Below are 17,285 nucleotides of genomic sequence, written 5' to 3' on the forward strand. Positions count from 1 at the left end.
AATTCTTTTTCCAGGTAATTTTAGGAATTAAACTTACAGAAGTGCTAGGGCAACAGGCTGGCTCAGTTGGTGGAGCAGGAAACTCTTGATCTTGGGGTTTGGGTTTGAGCCCCACATTGAATGTAGAAGATTACTTAAAAATAAAATCTTTTTAAAAATTTATAGAAATGCTGGGGCGCCTGGGTGGCTCAGTGGGTTAAGCCTCTGCCTTCGGCTCAGGTCATGATCTCAGGGTCCTGGGATCGAGCCCCACATCGGGTTCTCTGCTCAGCGGGGAGCCTGCTTCCCTTCCTCTCTCTCTGCTTGCCTCTCTGCCTGCTTGTGATTTCTCTCTGTCAAATAAATAAATAAAATCTTTAAAAAAAATTTTTTAAATAAATAAAATAAAAATTTATAGAAATGCTAATTTATCATTATAAGCCACTCAGAACACAGCTCCTTTAGTAAAACAAACTTCATAATTTAACTTATTAATGTCTTCCATAAGTAGGACATCTCATATTCATATAATGAGAGATAAAGCTCTCCATGAATCCAGACATATAGACACACAGGCATATGGAGAGTTTATGGCTTTGATTCTACAATTTCAACCATGAGTCAAGAGTCAATACAGAAGCACAAAAACTCACTAGTCCAGATACAAAAGAGCTCTTCTTCCCAGTGGGCACAGAATTCTTGAGCTCAAAATAGACAAACAGACAAGAAAATAAAATAGATCTCACTCAGGAGAAAATAGATCTCTAGAAATCACTAATCCTTTTACAAAGATCACCAAATGGTCAGCCCATATTACCAAGTTGCTGATTACTGCTGCCACTAGAGGGACATAATCTATTGACAATATACAAACCAAAATACAAAACTGATGGAGAACAAAATTAAAATTAGGAAAACAGAGATTTAAAAAAATTCTGTTGAGGGGTGTCTGGGTGACTCAGCCGGTTGAGCCTCCATCATCTCTTGATCTCAGCTTGGGTCTTTTTTTTTTTTTTAATATTTATTTGAAAGTGAGTGAGAGAGAGAGAGATCACAAGCAGGGGGTAGGGGTGAAGGGAGAAGCAGAATCCCCACTGAGCAGGGAGCCCAACACAGGAATTGATGCCAGGACCCCAGGATCATGACCTGAGCCGAAGCCAGACACTCAACCAACTGAGCCACCTAGGCGTCAGCTTGGGTCTTGATCTCAGGGTTGTGAGTTAGAGCCCCATGTTGGGCTCTGCACTGGCACAGATCCTACTTTAAAAAAAAAATTAGGGGCACCTGGGTGGCTCAGTGGGTTAAGCCTCTGCCTTCAGCTCAGGTCATGATCCCAGAGTCTTGGGATCGAGCCCCGCATCGGGCTCTCTGCTTGGCGGGGAGCCTGCTTCCTCCTCTCTCGCTCTCTCTGCCTGCCTCTCTGCCTACTTGTGATCTCTATCTGTCAAATAAATTTAAAAAAAAAAAAAAAAGAAAAAAAAGAAAAAAAATTAATTAAAAAAATTCTGTTATGCTTCAGATTCACCTCTGGGAGCAAGAAAACAAATGCCTGGACGTGACAATCCATGAGGCACACCTCTTTGGTCCTAAGTTCATCTGATTCTGTCAGATGAATACATCGGGCATCTTGGTGAGAACTGCAAAACCGTTGAAGGATAATTCTAAAAAGAAAAAAGAAAAAGTAAAGTCATACGAAATAATTTTATTTAACTTATTGAATAAGGGATCCAGAGAGATGTTGCAGTGTGTTCCAGGAGAATCCAAAAAGCAGATGCTTTATAGATCAATAACATTGACCTTCCAAATGGATGCAAAACTGGATTTTCTACAGAGGAGGAGAGTTCTCCCCCCATTGAAAAGAATTCACTCACATGTTCATAGATAATAATCATTTGAATTATCATCACTTCTCGACAAGTTAACATTAATCACTACAGAATTCAAAAATAGTCATTCAAGACAAAGGTGAGTATCTTTTAGGATCAAACAATCCTCCAAATTCCAGCAATCTAACATCCATTAATCTCTTAATTATTTCAAAGTGCTACATTTCTCTTTACACATCACAAACCAGAGGATATAGGATGTACTAGAGGGGGAAGTTTCTGTTCATTCACAGATCTGCTCTAATTCTGGTCCTGTGTTAACTATTCATTCAAAAATATCTTATCTACAATCTATTGTGTTCTTAGCACAGCACTGGGTGGGGTAGATTTTGAAAATAATGGGTCATCGTCCTTGCTCATCAGATACTTACAATCTTATTACAGAGCTAAGACCTATGAGATACCAATCAATACATTTAATAAAGAACCAGAGATTAGGGCTGTATTAAATAGAAATACATCTGCCCAGCACTATTCATTTTTTTATGTAGTTGTGAATTTTGCCTATCTACTAAAATGTATATGTAACTCCAAAATCAACACTTGCAAGTGCTTTTTTCTTTCTTTCTTTTTTTGAGAGAGAGAGAGAGAGAGAATCCTAAGCAGGCTCCACACTCAGCACGGAGGCCCACGGGGGCCTGAATTTTACAAACTGAGATTGTGACCTGAACCCAAATCAAGAGTCTGATGCTTAACCGACTGAGCCATGCAGAGTGGTGAAAAATTTAGTTGTCCAACCTGCATGTTCCCAGGTAAGGTTGAAGGAAACAAAGCTTGCCTTCTTGTTTCAGCTCTCACACTATAAACAAGTGTTTTCTTCACAGTCTATTTTAGTACCATGTTTTTCACATTTTTGTGCTTTTTGTTGGTGATTCTGCTATCTAAAATGGTCCCCCAAGGGTGCCTGGGTGGCTCAGTCCTTAAGCCTCTCTGCCTTGGGCTCAGGTCATGATCCCAGGGTACTGGGATGAGCCCTGCATTGGGCTCCCTGTTCAGCCGGAAGCCTGCTTCTCCCTCTCCCACTGCCCCTGCTTGTGTTCTTCTCTCTCTGGTAGTCTCTCTCTCTCTCTCTGTGTCAAATAAATAGATAAAATCCTTAAAAATAATAACAATAAATTGGCCCCCAAGTGCAGTTCCGAAGCGCTGCCTGTTGTCGCAGAGCACAGGACGTCCGTGATGTGCCTTGCTGAAAAAATGCGTGGGTTAGATAAGCTTCACTCATGCCTGAGTTATAGTGCAATGTTATGTTATGTATCGATTGGGTGGCTAAAATGTGACCAGAGGCTCAGGGGAACCCCCATATTTCCACCTGAGGCAGTGGTTCAGTATTTGCTAATTCCATATTGGCAGTAACTTTAGAGAACGCAAGTACCGCAAATGATGGCAAACAACTCTATACTGAGCGAAAATGTTTTTCAAATGCATTTGATTTCCTCATTAACATAGAACAATAAACGCCTTCCCGATAAATTACTCCACTGCTCTCCCAAAGAGGCTACAAAAGCAGTGATTCTGCCTCCCAGTACCCTTTCCCCATCTTCCCAGTTGATTCCTCCTTCTTCCTCAGCGGAAGTCTCCGCGTAAATAACGCTTTCCAATAATCTAGAGTCCTATACTAAATTTGAGAACACACACACACACACAACACACACACACACATAAAAGTGACCCCTGGGGATGTGCTCCCACAAAATTAAATGCGAAAATCCCTGGTACCACAGTACTACGGGAACACAGAGAAGGGTATTTCTCCATCTCGGGCATCCGCCTTTCGAATCTCCCAAGATCATCATAAACATACGCTAAAACATATATATATATAAATATATATATTTATTTATTTTTTTTTTTTTCCCTCTTTGCTCTCACGCAACCACCCCGTACCCTCCCGCAGGCCTTCACAAAGGTGTTCAGCCCTTAGCTTAGCTCTTGTTCCTTTAAGGCAGAGGTCGGTTATTTGCCCTATTCTGAAATGGCTGCGCAGGCTTCCCCACCCTCTGCGCATGCTACTTGAACCCAACTCGGGATTGAAGCAATTCGGAGGCTTTCGCGGCGCAAGATGGGGACTTGGCGGCGGGCGAGCCTGAACCTCCCAGCATGCCTTGCAGCCGGCCGGGACTCCCGACGTCTAGTGATGGGGAACCCCTGGTGCTTTCGGCCGCCGGATCGGGTGTAGAGGTTGAGGTTGAGCCCCGGGCCCGGGAATTGGACGCCCGCAGAGGGGAAGATGGGAGCGTGGCGCTGTGTGAGGAGGGGCTACGGCCGCTGTGTGGTGGGGAGAGGCCGGTCAGTAGGGCTGGGAGGCAGGAGGGAGGAGGGAGGAGCGGGGGCGGGCGGCCCGGGTTAACCCGGGGCGGGGCGGGCTGGGGGAGGAAGGAGGAGGAAGAGGGTCCGGGCGGCAAGGCCGCCGGGACGAGCCTCCGGAGACCCCGAGGGATAGGTAAACCCGGCGCGCAGCCGGAGGGGCGCTCGGCGGACGGGGGCCGGGCCAGGCCGGGTTCGGGGCGGTCGATCGCCGGCAGAGCTCGTGCCTTCCCGTCCCGGCTGGGCCTTGGAGCCCCGGCCCACTTCCCCTGCCCTGCCCGGGACCCAGCCTGAGCCCCCGGGTCGCGGGCCTCCTGCCAGGCCTCAGCACCCTCCGGGAGCCGAGCGTCGGCGGGGAGGCGGCGGGTGCGCCGTAGGTCCCCAGGCGGCCTGACCCCGAGGGCGGCGCGCGCGTCGCACGCACACCCGGGGGTTTGTTGTTTGTGGTGTCAGTGTGTCTCACACTGCAGTCATTTGTATACCAGCCTTTACGGTTTATTACCAGATTCTCCTTCCACACCTGTGTGTACTACATTTTTTTCTTGAAATTGACTTTTTAAAAAAAAGCATTTCAGTAATGCTGCCTGTATTAGCGTCGCCCTAAGCAGTATCCACGAAATCTTGGGTTTGACGTACTCATTATGGGCTTTTTCTAATAAATACTTAGATGTGAAAAATCAAAAAGTTTAATTGTGTACCATGTGAAATGGACTGGTGTATCTCACCTGGGAAACACAACACTGTATTATTATATAAGTCATGGGGATCTGGTTTTAATCTCCTACAGTCGGGGGCTCAGCTCAGCAGTGTTTTCCTGAGTACCAGCTGTGTGCCAGGCACTGTGCTAGGCACTTAGGGAGAGACCAGAATTAAAATGAATGAGAAGTCTCTGGTCTTGAAGGAGCTCATCATCTTGAGAAAAAGACATCTATATAAGTTACTGTGAATATAGACAGTAAGTTTTGTAGCACAAGTATTGTATTTCAATACTGTAGCCTGTTAGGATAGAAAAAGTGTGGAGCGAGCGCCTTAATCTCTATGGCTCTCAGAGTTGTCACAGAGCAGAATAGTCTGCCCGTGTCATGCTTTTAAAGATTTACAGTTAAGTTGAATTTAGAGAACAATTTGAGAATGCATAAACAAAAATATATCATAAAAATTTAAATGCCTTTAAAATGAATATATAAAAGTCAAATAACAGCAAATACAGTTTAAGCAAAATTTCTTCAGTGGTAAAAGTGGACATTATTAACACTGTCTTGGAATTGTACCTTTAATAAGTTCTGGGAAAGGACAGAAGTCCTCTGAATCCAAAATTTTGCCAGAATAGTATGGTAAGAAGATGGTGCTTAAGTTGCATTGTTTCTTAAGAGAGCCCGAGAGCAACATATTTTTTCAAGTTAATGGTAACACTACTTTGGATATATTTTGGATGATCAGTAAATTGGTGCTGTTGGGTTTGAAGTACTGGTGAATTATTAATAAGTAGTCACTATCCCGTTTCATTTCCCTCAAGGAGAAGCATGCCTTAAAAATAATGAAGGATGGAAAAATAAATTATACACCTACTGATTAGCAAGAGAGGTCATTTTGTGAAGTTGGGATAGGTTTTTGTTTTCTTAGCTATACAGATGTTTGGAAGATGGAATCTTGCTATAAAAAACTGTTCAGAAACAAGTTTCTGTCTACTCCAAACCCAAGTTGCAGGAGAGATGCGCTTTCTTTGTACTCAGCTTAAGTGTTCTATATTGAATCAAGTATTAAAAGTATTACATTTGCTGTGGATTTTATTTATCCGTACAGTTTATTAGATATTAGAAAGCTACTCTGAAAACCAGTTTGCTGGTTGGTTAATCTCTCAGGTGAACTTTTTGAAGCATGTGTGGTATTTTGGGAGGCTAGTGGATTCTATGTTAAGTATTTCGAATGCCATTCATAGGTGCTGAGGGAGAGTTTTGAGATGTTGCTACTAATAATTAAATCATGGCTGCTTCCCCCTGAAATCCTTCATGATTTAGAAGTCAGATTTTAAATATTAGACATTATCTTCCCTTGAGGAAGCAGATTTGGATTTTGGGTGCTATAGCGTGAACAAATAGTGGTGCCTCAAGGAGTGTATTTATTTCTTTTAGATACCCCATGTTACCCCATCACCAGAAGAGTCTGGCCAGAGATTGGACGACACCGTGGGAGAATCTGCAAAGGTGTTGCTGGAACAGACATATTTCTGGTTGTATGAGGTGGCCTGGACATTACTCTCGTGCTCCTTACCCATACTTCAGTAGTAGGCATTTTTCACTAAATTGGAGACCACCTTGTTTATTTGAGTCTAGAACTCCGTTTCAGTACTGGAACTGGAGACCTGACAGCCTGAGCCAGACCTCTTTGATTCATCTCTCGAGTTACATCATGAACTCTGAGGGAGATGAGCCTTCATCAAAACGAAGAAAACACCAAGGTAAAGGTGACATTTATCTTGGTGCAGAAATGGAAGCCAAAGAATTATTAAAACTTTACTTTCTAATAAGCCTTAAAACCTCCTCCAGATTTTGTAGGGGTTTAGTATTTATTTTCAGCCAGTAGTTTTCTGTTAGGAAAAAGAAAATGATTTTTTAAAATTAAGTCTTTACTTATATCTATTTTTATCTTTTATTGTGTATTTCTGGCAGTAAGCATAGAAGAAACTATATATAGAGAGAATAAGACGGAAAGAATAGAGGACTAAACTGAAACATTAAGTTTAATTTAGGAATAACAAATCCATTGTTTTTAAAGAGGTCCTTAGAGTTCCTAGAAATTGGCATGTGTTTTTGGGAGTCCACATACCTATTTTAAAAAATTAAATTTAAGGGTTTTTTTAAAATTTATTTTTTTGACAATTTTATTTCTAAGTAATCGCACCCAACATGGGACTCTAACAACCCCAAGGTCAAGAATTACATGCTCTACCAACTGAGCCAGCCAGTTTAATGCTAACTTTTTTCTGTAAGACAAAAAGATACTCTTAAATAGACACAATCATAAATGAAAGATATTTTCTTACAGAAAAGATTTTAGCTTATTCATTATATTTCTCATAGTGGGTTCTATTGCTATAATCTTGAGACACTATGGGAAGTTTTATCTTTCATTTTTTTTTTTTTTAAGATTTTATTTATTTATTTGACAGAGAGAGATCACAAGTAGTCAGAGAGGCAGGCAGAGAGAGAGGAAGAAGCAGGCTCCCCGCTGAGCAGGAAGCCCGATGTGGGGCTCGATCCCAGGACCCTGAGATCATGACCTGAGCGGAAGGCAGAGGCTTAACCCACTGAGCCACCCAGGTGTCCCAAGTTTTATCTTTTAATAAGGGAACAACATCTTAATCAACTTTAAGAAATAATTGTTTTCTAAACATGTTGATCATTTCTAGTTTTGTCACATTCTTCTCACTCCAAACAATTCACGAGACTCCTTTTGTGCTGCCAGCCCTGCTCCTCCCCCAAAGTGTATCTGAATCATCTTGGTAGAATTTTGAGTTGTCGTTCTTACTGAGCTATGGTTTTCAGTGAAGATAATTCCTCTGAAGGTATTTGGAAATAGACTGTGTAGGTGTTCATGTGTAGGGAGCTCACATAAGTTTGTCAAAGGAAAACGCTCAAAGTGAGTCTCACTTGGAGGTCAGAGCTAGGTTAGTTCGAAGATTACTTAGTGCTCTTTTAAGTAGAAATTCTGCTACACATTTGAGTAGACATTTTAAGCACCGAAAGTGATAATCTGTTTGTATAATACTTGAGCACAACATGTGTTCATCAACAAATGTTCATTTGAATGAACGAAAGGTGTTAGAGACATTAAAATTAGGTTCCTAGGGACAATCCACTCCATAACCTATACATCTAGGGCTGTATGAAGTCGGGAGATTACTGTTCCTTCCCGTATCCATTGTTCATCAGGTCAGCGCACTGCTCTCTGGTTTAGCCTCTCGTCCATCTGCTGTGCCGGCAGGTGGCGCTGTGGCGTGCTGACGTTCGCCTGGGCTCAGGAACCGCTCCCTGCTCTCATTCTGCTCCACCACTAATTGTGTGAACTTGGCCAGGTCATGGGACCTCTCTGCTCCTTGATTTCCTACTATGAAATAATGCCTACTTTGAAAGCCTGTTGAGGATGAAATGAGACCTGTCAAAGTGCCTAATACACTGTCGGCTTCATAGTAGGTACTCAGAAAATCGTGATGGTAATGCTTTCCCTTTAACACTTGGGGGATTACAGTTTACATACTGATAAACTTTGATTGCGACCTGACTCTTTATATGTCCGTTCTTCCTAGGTGTTGTGAATAAGGAAAATGCTCTTCGTTAAGCCATATTTGTGACTTCCGATAATTCACTAATACTTTTCCATCAAGAGAACAGCCTTCTAACTTGCCTGTCACTTTAAAGTGGCACTTGAAGGATTTGTGTGACACAATTATGACTTTTTAATTAGGCACCCTAAAAACCTGATCAGGCCTATTGCTTACTTTCTTTGATTCATCTGTCTTCTCTGCTGTGATCACCTTGTTCCTCCTGACATGGAAGGTATATAAGCTTTCGTAGTGTGAATTTGTGTTGTGAAGTATATGAAGGCCAGAGATTGTCATCTCTATCAGCCGTCTTCAAACTGTCTTCCATGGAACCCTAGCATTCAAACACATATCTGTATGTTTATTAAAAACAGATGTGGTCAGGAGAAAACGTCTATTTACCCCCATCATCCCAGCCCCAGCGTACCAGTAGCTGATGGTCACAGCATGTCTCAAAATGTAATTGCAGAAAGAGTTGGCTTACGAACGCTTGTCAGGACAATACCGTCTCAACGCATTTTTATGCCCTTCCATACACATATTTTACAAGAAAATATGAACGAATTTTCTGGACCTTCATCTCGCATACTTTAATGTGGCGGTGACACCAGGGTAGTGCTGTAACTGTGACGGTCGCTTGCATTGTGTTTGCATGACTAGAGCCCTTTGCATCCCGTATACGTATAAAGACTATGATTTGTGGCTAAAACCGTCGTAGACAGTCCCCAATTTATGAATGAATTGTGTTCTGGGTAATTAGTTCTTGAGAATCAGTTGCTGACCATCTGTTTCCGTTTTCCCCATGAAAACTTACAAATCTCAGAGTATTCCTGCGGAGTCAGTGCAGTTAGCTGTAGTTCTGGGCCTTTGCAGGTAGGATTCTCCATATTCAGTGAAGGATGCAGAAGGGGATAGTTTCCATCCCTTTCCTGGGTATAGGACAAGCTCCAGGCTAAGTTCTTTAATCCTGGATGGCTTTTGTTTGGTTTGGTTTTCTTTCCGTCCATCTTTTTTTGTTTACCCTTTTCCTCAGGCTCTTAGTACCTTCATGGTATCGTAAGTCTCCAGCACCCCTGTTCCACCCAGACCTCAGTATTCATAAAAATAATCTTCCTCTTCTAGCCTCTGGTCAAAATGTCTATTCTTTCCATGAAGCTGCTTTCAGCATTTAGATTTTGAGGAAAGCAATCTTACTAAACTCATTTACCAGAGGGTATTTTAAAATTTCACTTTTGGTCTTTTTTCCCCATATGTATAGAATTATTTTTCCTCAATTTAATTTTTAATTGATAGAATCTTAGGCATTGTAATCCAGTGAAGTGAAAACCTGCATGCAGGAAAAGGGAGATATTCTAGGGCTGAGGTTTTTCCTGCTTGAAAACCGATCTCCAAATCTGTTTTCCCAAGTCCTTCCCATTTCTTGTTTTCCCCTTCTGTTGAGCTCATAGAATCTCTGAAAGTTCCACATTTTTCTTCATGCCTTCCATAGCAGTAAGAGTATCCTCCTTCATGGTGGGGTGAGGAAGATAAGATCAAAGGGGTGTATGTATGTATGTTTGCGTGTGTGTTTGTAGGTCATTTCTAAGTCGAGGACTGCCTGTAATTGCAAAATCTCATGCTTTTTGATTCTCTTTTTTCATCACTGTGCCCAGGTACATGTGTCTTTGCAGAACGTAAACCATCACACATTTCTGGATGCTGCATGCTGGGTTCTTCAACCAGCCCTTGTCATTTACTAGCATTCTAAGACTATGTTATCTTCAGCGTTTGCTTTGGTGTGCATTAAAAAGATTTCTTTTGTTCATTTTTTCTGCATTGTTCCACTAAATACACTTCCATATATTGCCGTCATACACCCTTCATTCATGTCTAAACCAGAATTCTGAGATGAGTTATTTCTAGAGCTTAATCATTTGATAATCTTATCTTACTAATAGAAAATAAACTACGGTGTGAAATCATCTTATTGAAAAGCCACCTGTGACATACAAATACAGTTGACCCTTGAACAAGAGTCAAACTGCGTGGGTCTCTGCGTAGGCAGAGAGGCAGGCAGAGAGACGGGGAAACAGGCTCCCTGTGGAGCAGAGAGCCCAATGCGGGGCTTGATCCCAGGACCCTGAGACCATGACCTGAGCCGAAGGTAGAGGCTTAACCCACTGAGCCACCCAGCCACCTCTTTCTTTATGATTTTAATAAATATATAAATAAATTTATAATAATATAAATATAAGAAACATAATTTATAATATAATAAATATAATAAAATAAATTTGTAATTTATAGATAAATTTATAAATAAGAATATTTTCTTTTCTTCAGCTTTATTGTAAAATACAGTATAAAATACATACAACGTACAAGTTATGTATGTGTGAGGTTTTTCCTGCTTGAAAAGCAGGTGTTTGTTATCGGTAAGGCTTCCAGTCAACAACAGACTATTAGTAGTTAAGTTTTGAAGGAGTCAGAAGTGTTACGTGGATTTTCAGCGGCGCAGTGCCCTTAATTAACCCTCCCCCCCCCGCATTGTTCAGTGGTCAACTGTACGTTATCATGGTTCTGAAGTTGCTGAGCAGGTCTGGCAGAGCCACTACTTAACCGTACGTAAGTGAGCAGCTATATAGTCTTTATTAACATTCTCTGTCTCCAAAATGACCTGCCAGCTCCTTTTAATCTCGTTCTATACCTGTTGGTCAGTCAGTGTGTCATTTTATTGCCTTCGTAATCAATTTGACGACAGCTTCCAGTTTCATAGAGCTATGTTGCCATTTCCTAGGGGAAAACATTCTGTTCATTGCCTGTGGGAATTTTTAAAAGGCAAGAAAAAACTCATGCAGGAAAATATTTGGTCATTTTTCTTTAATTCTTTATATTTTGTTCAATATATTTTAACAGGCACAATACAACGACATTGGGAATATATATGTAACCATAATAAAGAAAAGACGAAGATCCTAGGAGACAAAAACGTTGACCCCAAATGTGAAGACAGTGATAACAAGTTTGACTTTTCAGTGATGTCCTATAATATACTTTCACAAGATTTATTGGAAGACAATTCACATCTCTATAGACACTGCCGGCGGCCAGTATTACACTGGAGTTTTAGGTTCCCCAATATCCTGAAAGAAATTAAAGACTTTGATGCAGATGTAAGTGCAGAATATCATCAAAATTCTTCGCATAAGAAAAGTTCATCTGTGTACTAAATGGGTTTTATCCCTTTTGTCTGTGGGTTAAGAAGGGAAGATGTTTGGTTTTTTTGTTTCTTTTTTTAAAGATTTTATTTATTTATTTGACAGAGATTACAAGTAGGCAGAGAGGCAGGCAGAGAGAGGAAGGGAAACAGGCTCCCTGCTGAGCAGAGAGACCGATGCGGGGCTCAATCCCAGGACCCTGGGATAATGACCGGAGCTGAAGGCAGAGGCTTTAACCCACTAAGCCACCCAGGCGCCCCGGAAGATGGTTTTAAATATAGTGATGGAACAGTTTTTAACAATGTATCATGACTTCCAAAGAGTCAATTGCGAATGGTTGTTGGTGTAAATAATCATTAAATTTTCAAAAAAGATCCAAGAAGTTCTGCTTGCCAGTCAGTTTTGAAAAGAGAGACTGGCAGTGTATTAAATATTCAGTAAGTACTTCCATTGATTTAAAATGTAAGTCATTCCTCTAAAAATCTAGATACATTTAAAGAAATCACCTTGAGAAAGGACTAGAAGGATTTAGTACTAAAGAACATTGTAATTTAGGAAAAAGAATTCCAACTTGTAAATTTAAAATATTTCTTTTGGGAAATACCAGTTTGGGATGGTAAGAGAGAGTTTCATGTAATTAAAGGCCAGGTTTTTGGGGACTGATCAAATTTGGAAATATCAATTTGATAGTGTCAAGAAAAAAGACTTACGTCTTTTTATTTCAACTTTCATTAGGCTTTTAGAATTATTGCAGCCTATTTTTAAAGATGAAAGCATCAGAAAATTCGTATTTGCTCTGTTTTAATTCAAGCCATTTTTTCCTTCCAAGGTACTTTGTTTGCAAGAAGTTCAAGAAGATCATTATGGAGCAGAGATCAGGCCAAGTTTGGAATCTTTGGGTACAATGTAACTTTATTTTAGCCAGATTTACTTTGAAAGATTTGTGTGTTGTTAAAGTATAACATGCTAACAATGATGTTAGGCAAAGAAAAAGTCTTAATTTTGAAAAAACTTAGTACCCATTTCAAAAGGTCAGGAAAAGATTGAGGTATTTTAAGTGGGAATTTTTGGGTTGATAGATAATTTTTTTTTTTTTTTTAAGATTTATTTCTTTTGGGGGTGAGGGACAGAGGGAGAGAGACTCTTGTGGAGGTTCCGCACTGAACCTGCTGTGGGGCTCGATCCCACAATCTTGAGATCACAACATGAGCCAAACCCAAGAGTCAGATGCTAACTGTACCACCCAGGCACCTCTTGATAGATAACTTTAATTCAAACAGAAAAGTACGTAAGAATCTCTTACTAGATTCCTTCCCAGGAGTTGCTCTACCCACCACTAGACCCCTAAGTTTCTGAGTTCCATATTAGGGACCATTGTGTCTGGTTCATCATTATAACATCAGTGTCTACCAGTAACAAACGAGTAGAAGCTAAAAACCTGTTTGATGAATGAACACTTCGAGAAACAGTTCATCTATTTAAGAAATGCCTACTTTGCATTCATTCTTCGCAAATATTTTTTGAATGCCTGCTATATCCTGTGTACTATTCTAGGCGGCGGTGATCTAGCAATGAGCCACATAAGTGTCCTTGTGGAGGCTATATTCTGGTGGAGAAAGGCCGACAATAAGCCAAATAAATACTAAATAGCACATTAGGTAACAATTTTGGAGAAAAGCAGGAAGGTAGAATGGGTCAGAATGCAATTTGAAACAGTTAGAGAATGTACCACTTGAACAAAGAATCGAAGGGGGCGAAGAAACAAGCCACGCCTGCAGCCTTCCAGACTATGGAAGTAGCAAAGCAGAGACCCTGAGACAGAAGTGCCTGAAGGCAGGTGTTAAGATGTATGGGGAGTTGAGCAAGCAGGGAAGAGTCAGAGGCAGAAAGGTCAGAGATGGGGTGTCAGGGGGCTGGGCAGTGTAGATTATTTTAAGGCCTTCCTGTCTTTGTCACAACTTTGACCGGGATGGAAATGAGAGCATGGTCATGCACATTAGCATATTTAAGACTGAAGTCGGCCAGTGAAGAGACCCAGTCTTAGACCCAGACCCCGTCTGAAACTTAACATCCTGCATTATTAATGCTTGGGAGAAGACACTTCGATAAATATTGTTCAGAGATATTAGGAGAGTTATGTTTTGCCATATACGTTTACATGGCAGACCCTGTGTTAAATTTCTTTCTTCCTTGTAGGTTATCACTGTGAATACAAGATGCGGACAGGAAGGAAGCCTGATGGCTGTGCCATTTGCTTCAAACATTCCAAGTTTTCACTCCTATCGGTGAACCCAGTGGAATTCTACCGCCGTGACGTTCCTCTGTTGGATAGAGACAATGTTGGATTAGTGTTACTCTTGCAGCCCAAAATTCCGAGTGCTGCCTCTCCTGTGATCTGTGTAGCTAACACACATCTGTTGTATAACCCAAGGCGAGGTGATATTAAGCTGACCCAATTGGCAATGCTTCTGGCAGAGATTTCCAGTGTTGCCCATCAGAAAGACGGCAGCTTCTGCCCTATCGTTATGTGTGGTGACTTTAATTCTGTTCCTGGTTCTCCGCTCTATAGTTTTATAAAGGAAGGAAAATTGAATTATGAAGGACTTGCCATTGGCAAGGTAAGTGCTTGCTTCATCATTATTAGGAGGCGGACTTAGTCTCTCTGTTCATTGTAGCGTGAGGATAGTCATCACTGGCTGTTTGAAAACCTTGGATTCCCAGTACCCTTGCTTTACCAAGCTGTGATGATGTTCCCCATCTACTAATAAGTAATGATGCTCACTTGGTTGAATTTCATCTTTTCCATCTATTTATAGCAGCATTCTGCTTAGAGGAGTTGGCAGGTAGCAAAAAATCCGAAGTGGGGGAGAAGAAGAAAAATAAGAGCATTGATAGACATTAATACTTTGTAAATAAGGAACTACTTATAAGGGGGCGAGTAATAGAATTTTGAATGCTGGATGTGGGCAACATAGTTGGAAAAATAGTAATTTAGTATTTCTTTATTATGTACATTTTCCTTTTCATAATGCTAAGTATTTTCATTTCTTAGCTAACTATATCCCATGTTTTATCTTCATTGTGCTTTCTGTTGCTTACTTCACATCATCCGATCTTCAGGATTTTAACCAAAATAAACTCTCCACCACTGAGGTTTGAGTGATAGTTCTAAAATTTTGTAAGAGTTGATCTCCCTTAGTATTTTAAATAATAGTTATATAAAATATGTAAGATTTTATATTAATATAATTGCAAGAAAGGAAGGGCAGTATTATCCAAAGTTATAGATCATATAGATGTCCCAATTAGAATGACAGGAAAGGAAAATACTGCCATTTTTATGACAATAGTAACTGCTTTCTGAATTGTATTTGAACAAGATTTCATAAGCACAAATAATCACTTACTATGATGAATAATGGGTAGTGCCATTCTTAGATTTCCTCTTATTTAAGACATAAACTTTTCAATACAGAAATTATTTAAAATCTATTCACTTAAGATACCTGTTGAAATTTTGTTTAGGTATCTGGCCAGGAACAGTCTTCACGGGGACAAAGAATTTTATCTATTCCCATTTGGCCCCCAAACCTAGGTATCTCCCAGAACTGTGTGTATGAGGTACAGCAGTTACCAAAAGTAGAAAAGACAGGTAAGTGTTCGTAGTACATTTTGGCAGTCTCCTTGATAATAGTGTTCCCTTTGAAGACATCAAACTAAATTTTTCAAGGGATAACATCTCAGGGATGAATTATAAAAAACATAATACTTACTTGCTTAGTCCTTTTCTTAATGAACTCGAAATTTACCATTCTTAAGTTGACCTTCCAAAATTATCTGCATGAATTACTTGCATGTTGCTTTGGAAATGTTTGCATTTCAGTTTTGCTAATTACGGAGACCATCAAAACATAAAGGGTCCCTGATGGAACATTTAACTAGGCATCTATCTAAACTAAACATGTCTTGAATACCATTCCTAGAGTAAGAGGACTATTCTATGGAAAACTAGAACAGAACAATATATTGAAAGTTTAATATATTTCTCTTTGTTCTTCTAGACAGTGATCTGACACAGACAGAGCTGGACAAAACAGAAGTCCTAGTGACAGCTGAAAAGTGAGTTCCGGAAAGTAACAGTAGACACATACTGTCTTAAGTTGGATAAAAAAAGTATTTCTCAAAAACCACTTGGATAAAAAAGGAAAAGGATGTTTTTCCATGCTGGTGAAGAATGCTGGCTCCTCAGTCAAACAGACCTGAGTTCCTAACTGTGCTACATTTTAGATGTGTGATTCTGAGCAAGAAGCTTAACATTTCTGAGATTCAGTTTCCTTGTCTGTACTTTGGGTACTTGGGAGGACTGCATGAGACAAAGCATGAAAAGCTTGGTGTTTGGTTCATAGTAAGGGCTTAAACAGTGTCATTTATAGTAAAGAGCTGTCCATGGACCTGGACCAGCTAGTACTGTGAAATATATTGCTATTACATATTTTTTTTAAAGATTTTATTTATTTATTTGACAGACATCACAAGTAGGCAGAGAGACAGGCAGATAGAGGGGGAAGCAGGCTCCCTGCTGAGCAGAGAACCCTGGGATCATGACCTGAGCTGAAGGCAGAGGCTTTAACCCACTGAGCCACCCAGGTGCCTCTCTCAAATAGGTTTTAATTAATAATAAATCATATTAATATGTAAATAATTGAGTTTTTACCCTACCGTATCACAGCCTTGATAATGGGTTTTGGGTAACACCACATGAATGAATAGAATGCCAAATTGTGGTATGGTCTGTTTAAATAACACTTGTCTGAATGTCTGGCTTTGTCTGGAAATTAAATGAGAAAGTGCTTTAAACAGGAAGGATTCTAAAAATCAAGAAAAACTTGATGGATGCTAAGCACAAACAATCACTTTTTTTCTTTTCAATTTAGGTTATCTTCAAATTTACAGCACCATTTCAGCTTGTCATCTGTTTATTCACATTATTTTCCTGACACTGGAATTCCAGAAGTGACCACTTGTCATTCCCGAAGTGCCATAACTGTGGATTATATTTTCTATTCTGCTGAAAAGGAAGATGTTGCCAGGCAGCCAGGTAAAGAATACGTGTAATCTTACACTGTGCTTGAGAAGAGAGAGTAACTCCAACCTCAGGGCTGAGTTTGAGAAAGTTAGCTAAACATCTAGGTGATGTTCTAAATTTAAAAGTTAAAAAGATTTTTTTGGTAATGTATTTGAGTAAATCAGTTAATCACCTGCAAAACGTGGAGGCAGTGAAGCACCTCAAAGCAAATTATCGCCTAAGAATTATATCCTTAGCTTCCCCTTCCAGTTCCAGTCAGCTTCCGAGTTACGGGGCTCTCATATTGCCTTTTGGTTTTACTTGCCGTAAATTTACTGGGTTTCTTTTTGTATATGTGTGACAGCAACATCAGGTAGTTTCGTACTTAAATTTTACTAATGCATACTGCCTTCATGGGAGGACCTTGTATTGCTAGCAATGGACAGTTTTGTCATGTTGACTCTGGATCTTTCTGGAAAGAGAAGTCCATTATATGAATATGTGGTTTCAAAAAGCAGAGGTGATAAGACAGT

General features: G+C 40.3%; 1 protein-coding gene across 8 annotated transcripts in view; it reads left to right on the forward strand.

Annotated features, from left to right (window-relative positions):
• ANGEL2 (angel homolog 2) overlaps positions 1–17,285 on the forward strand; it is a 33,734-nt gene that overhangs the window by 12,926 nt on the left and 3,523 nt on the right. Inside the window, exons 1-9 of one of the 8 annotated variants that reach the window (XM_045983242.1) lie at positions 4,256–4,305; positions 4,957–5,124; positions 6,302–6,627; positions 11,386–11,642; positions 12,517–12,586; positions 13,884–14,305; positions 15,213–15,339; positions 15,749–15,806; positions 16,622–16,785. In XM_045983242.1, coding sequence (XP_045839198.1) covers positions 6,309–6,627; positions 11,386–11,642; positions 12,517–12,586; positions 13,884–14,305; positions 15,213–15,339; positions 15,749–15,806; positions 16,622–16,785 — 1,417 coding nt within the window. In that variant the 5' untranslated portion in view covers positions 4,256–4,305; positions 4,957–5,124; positions 6,302–6,308. Of the gene's footprint in view, positions 1–1,501; positions 1,945–3,934; positions 4,152–4,221; positions 4,306–4,956; positions 5,125–6,301; positions 6,628–8,475; positions 8,726–11,385; positions 11,643–12,516; positions 12,587–13,883; positions 14,306–15,212; positions 15,340–15,748; positions 15,807–16,621; positions 16,786–17,285 lie in introns of those variants that run through there. The other 7 variants (XM_045983246.1, XM_045983241.1, XM_045983244.1 and 4 more) reach the window with 7 other exon arrangements.

This window comes from Meles meles, chromosome 17 (genome assembly GCF_922984935.1).
Source record: "Meles meles chromosome 17, mMelMel3.1 paternal haplotype, whole genome shotgun sequence".
Taxonomy (NCBI): domain Eukaryota; kingdom Metazoa; phylum Chordata; class Mammalia; order Carnivora; family Mustelidae; genus Meles; species Meles meles.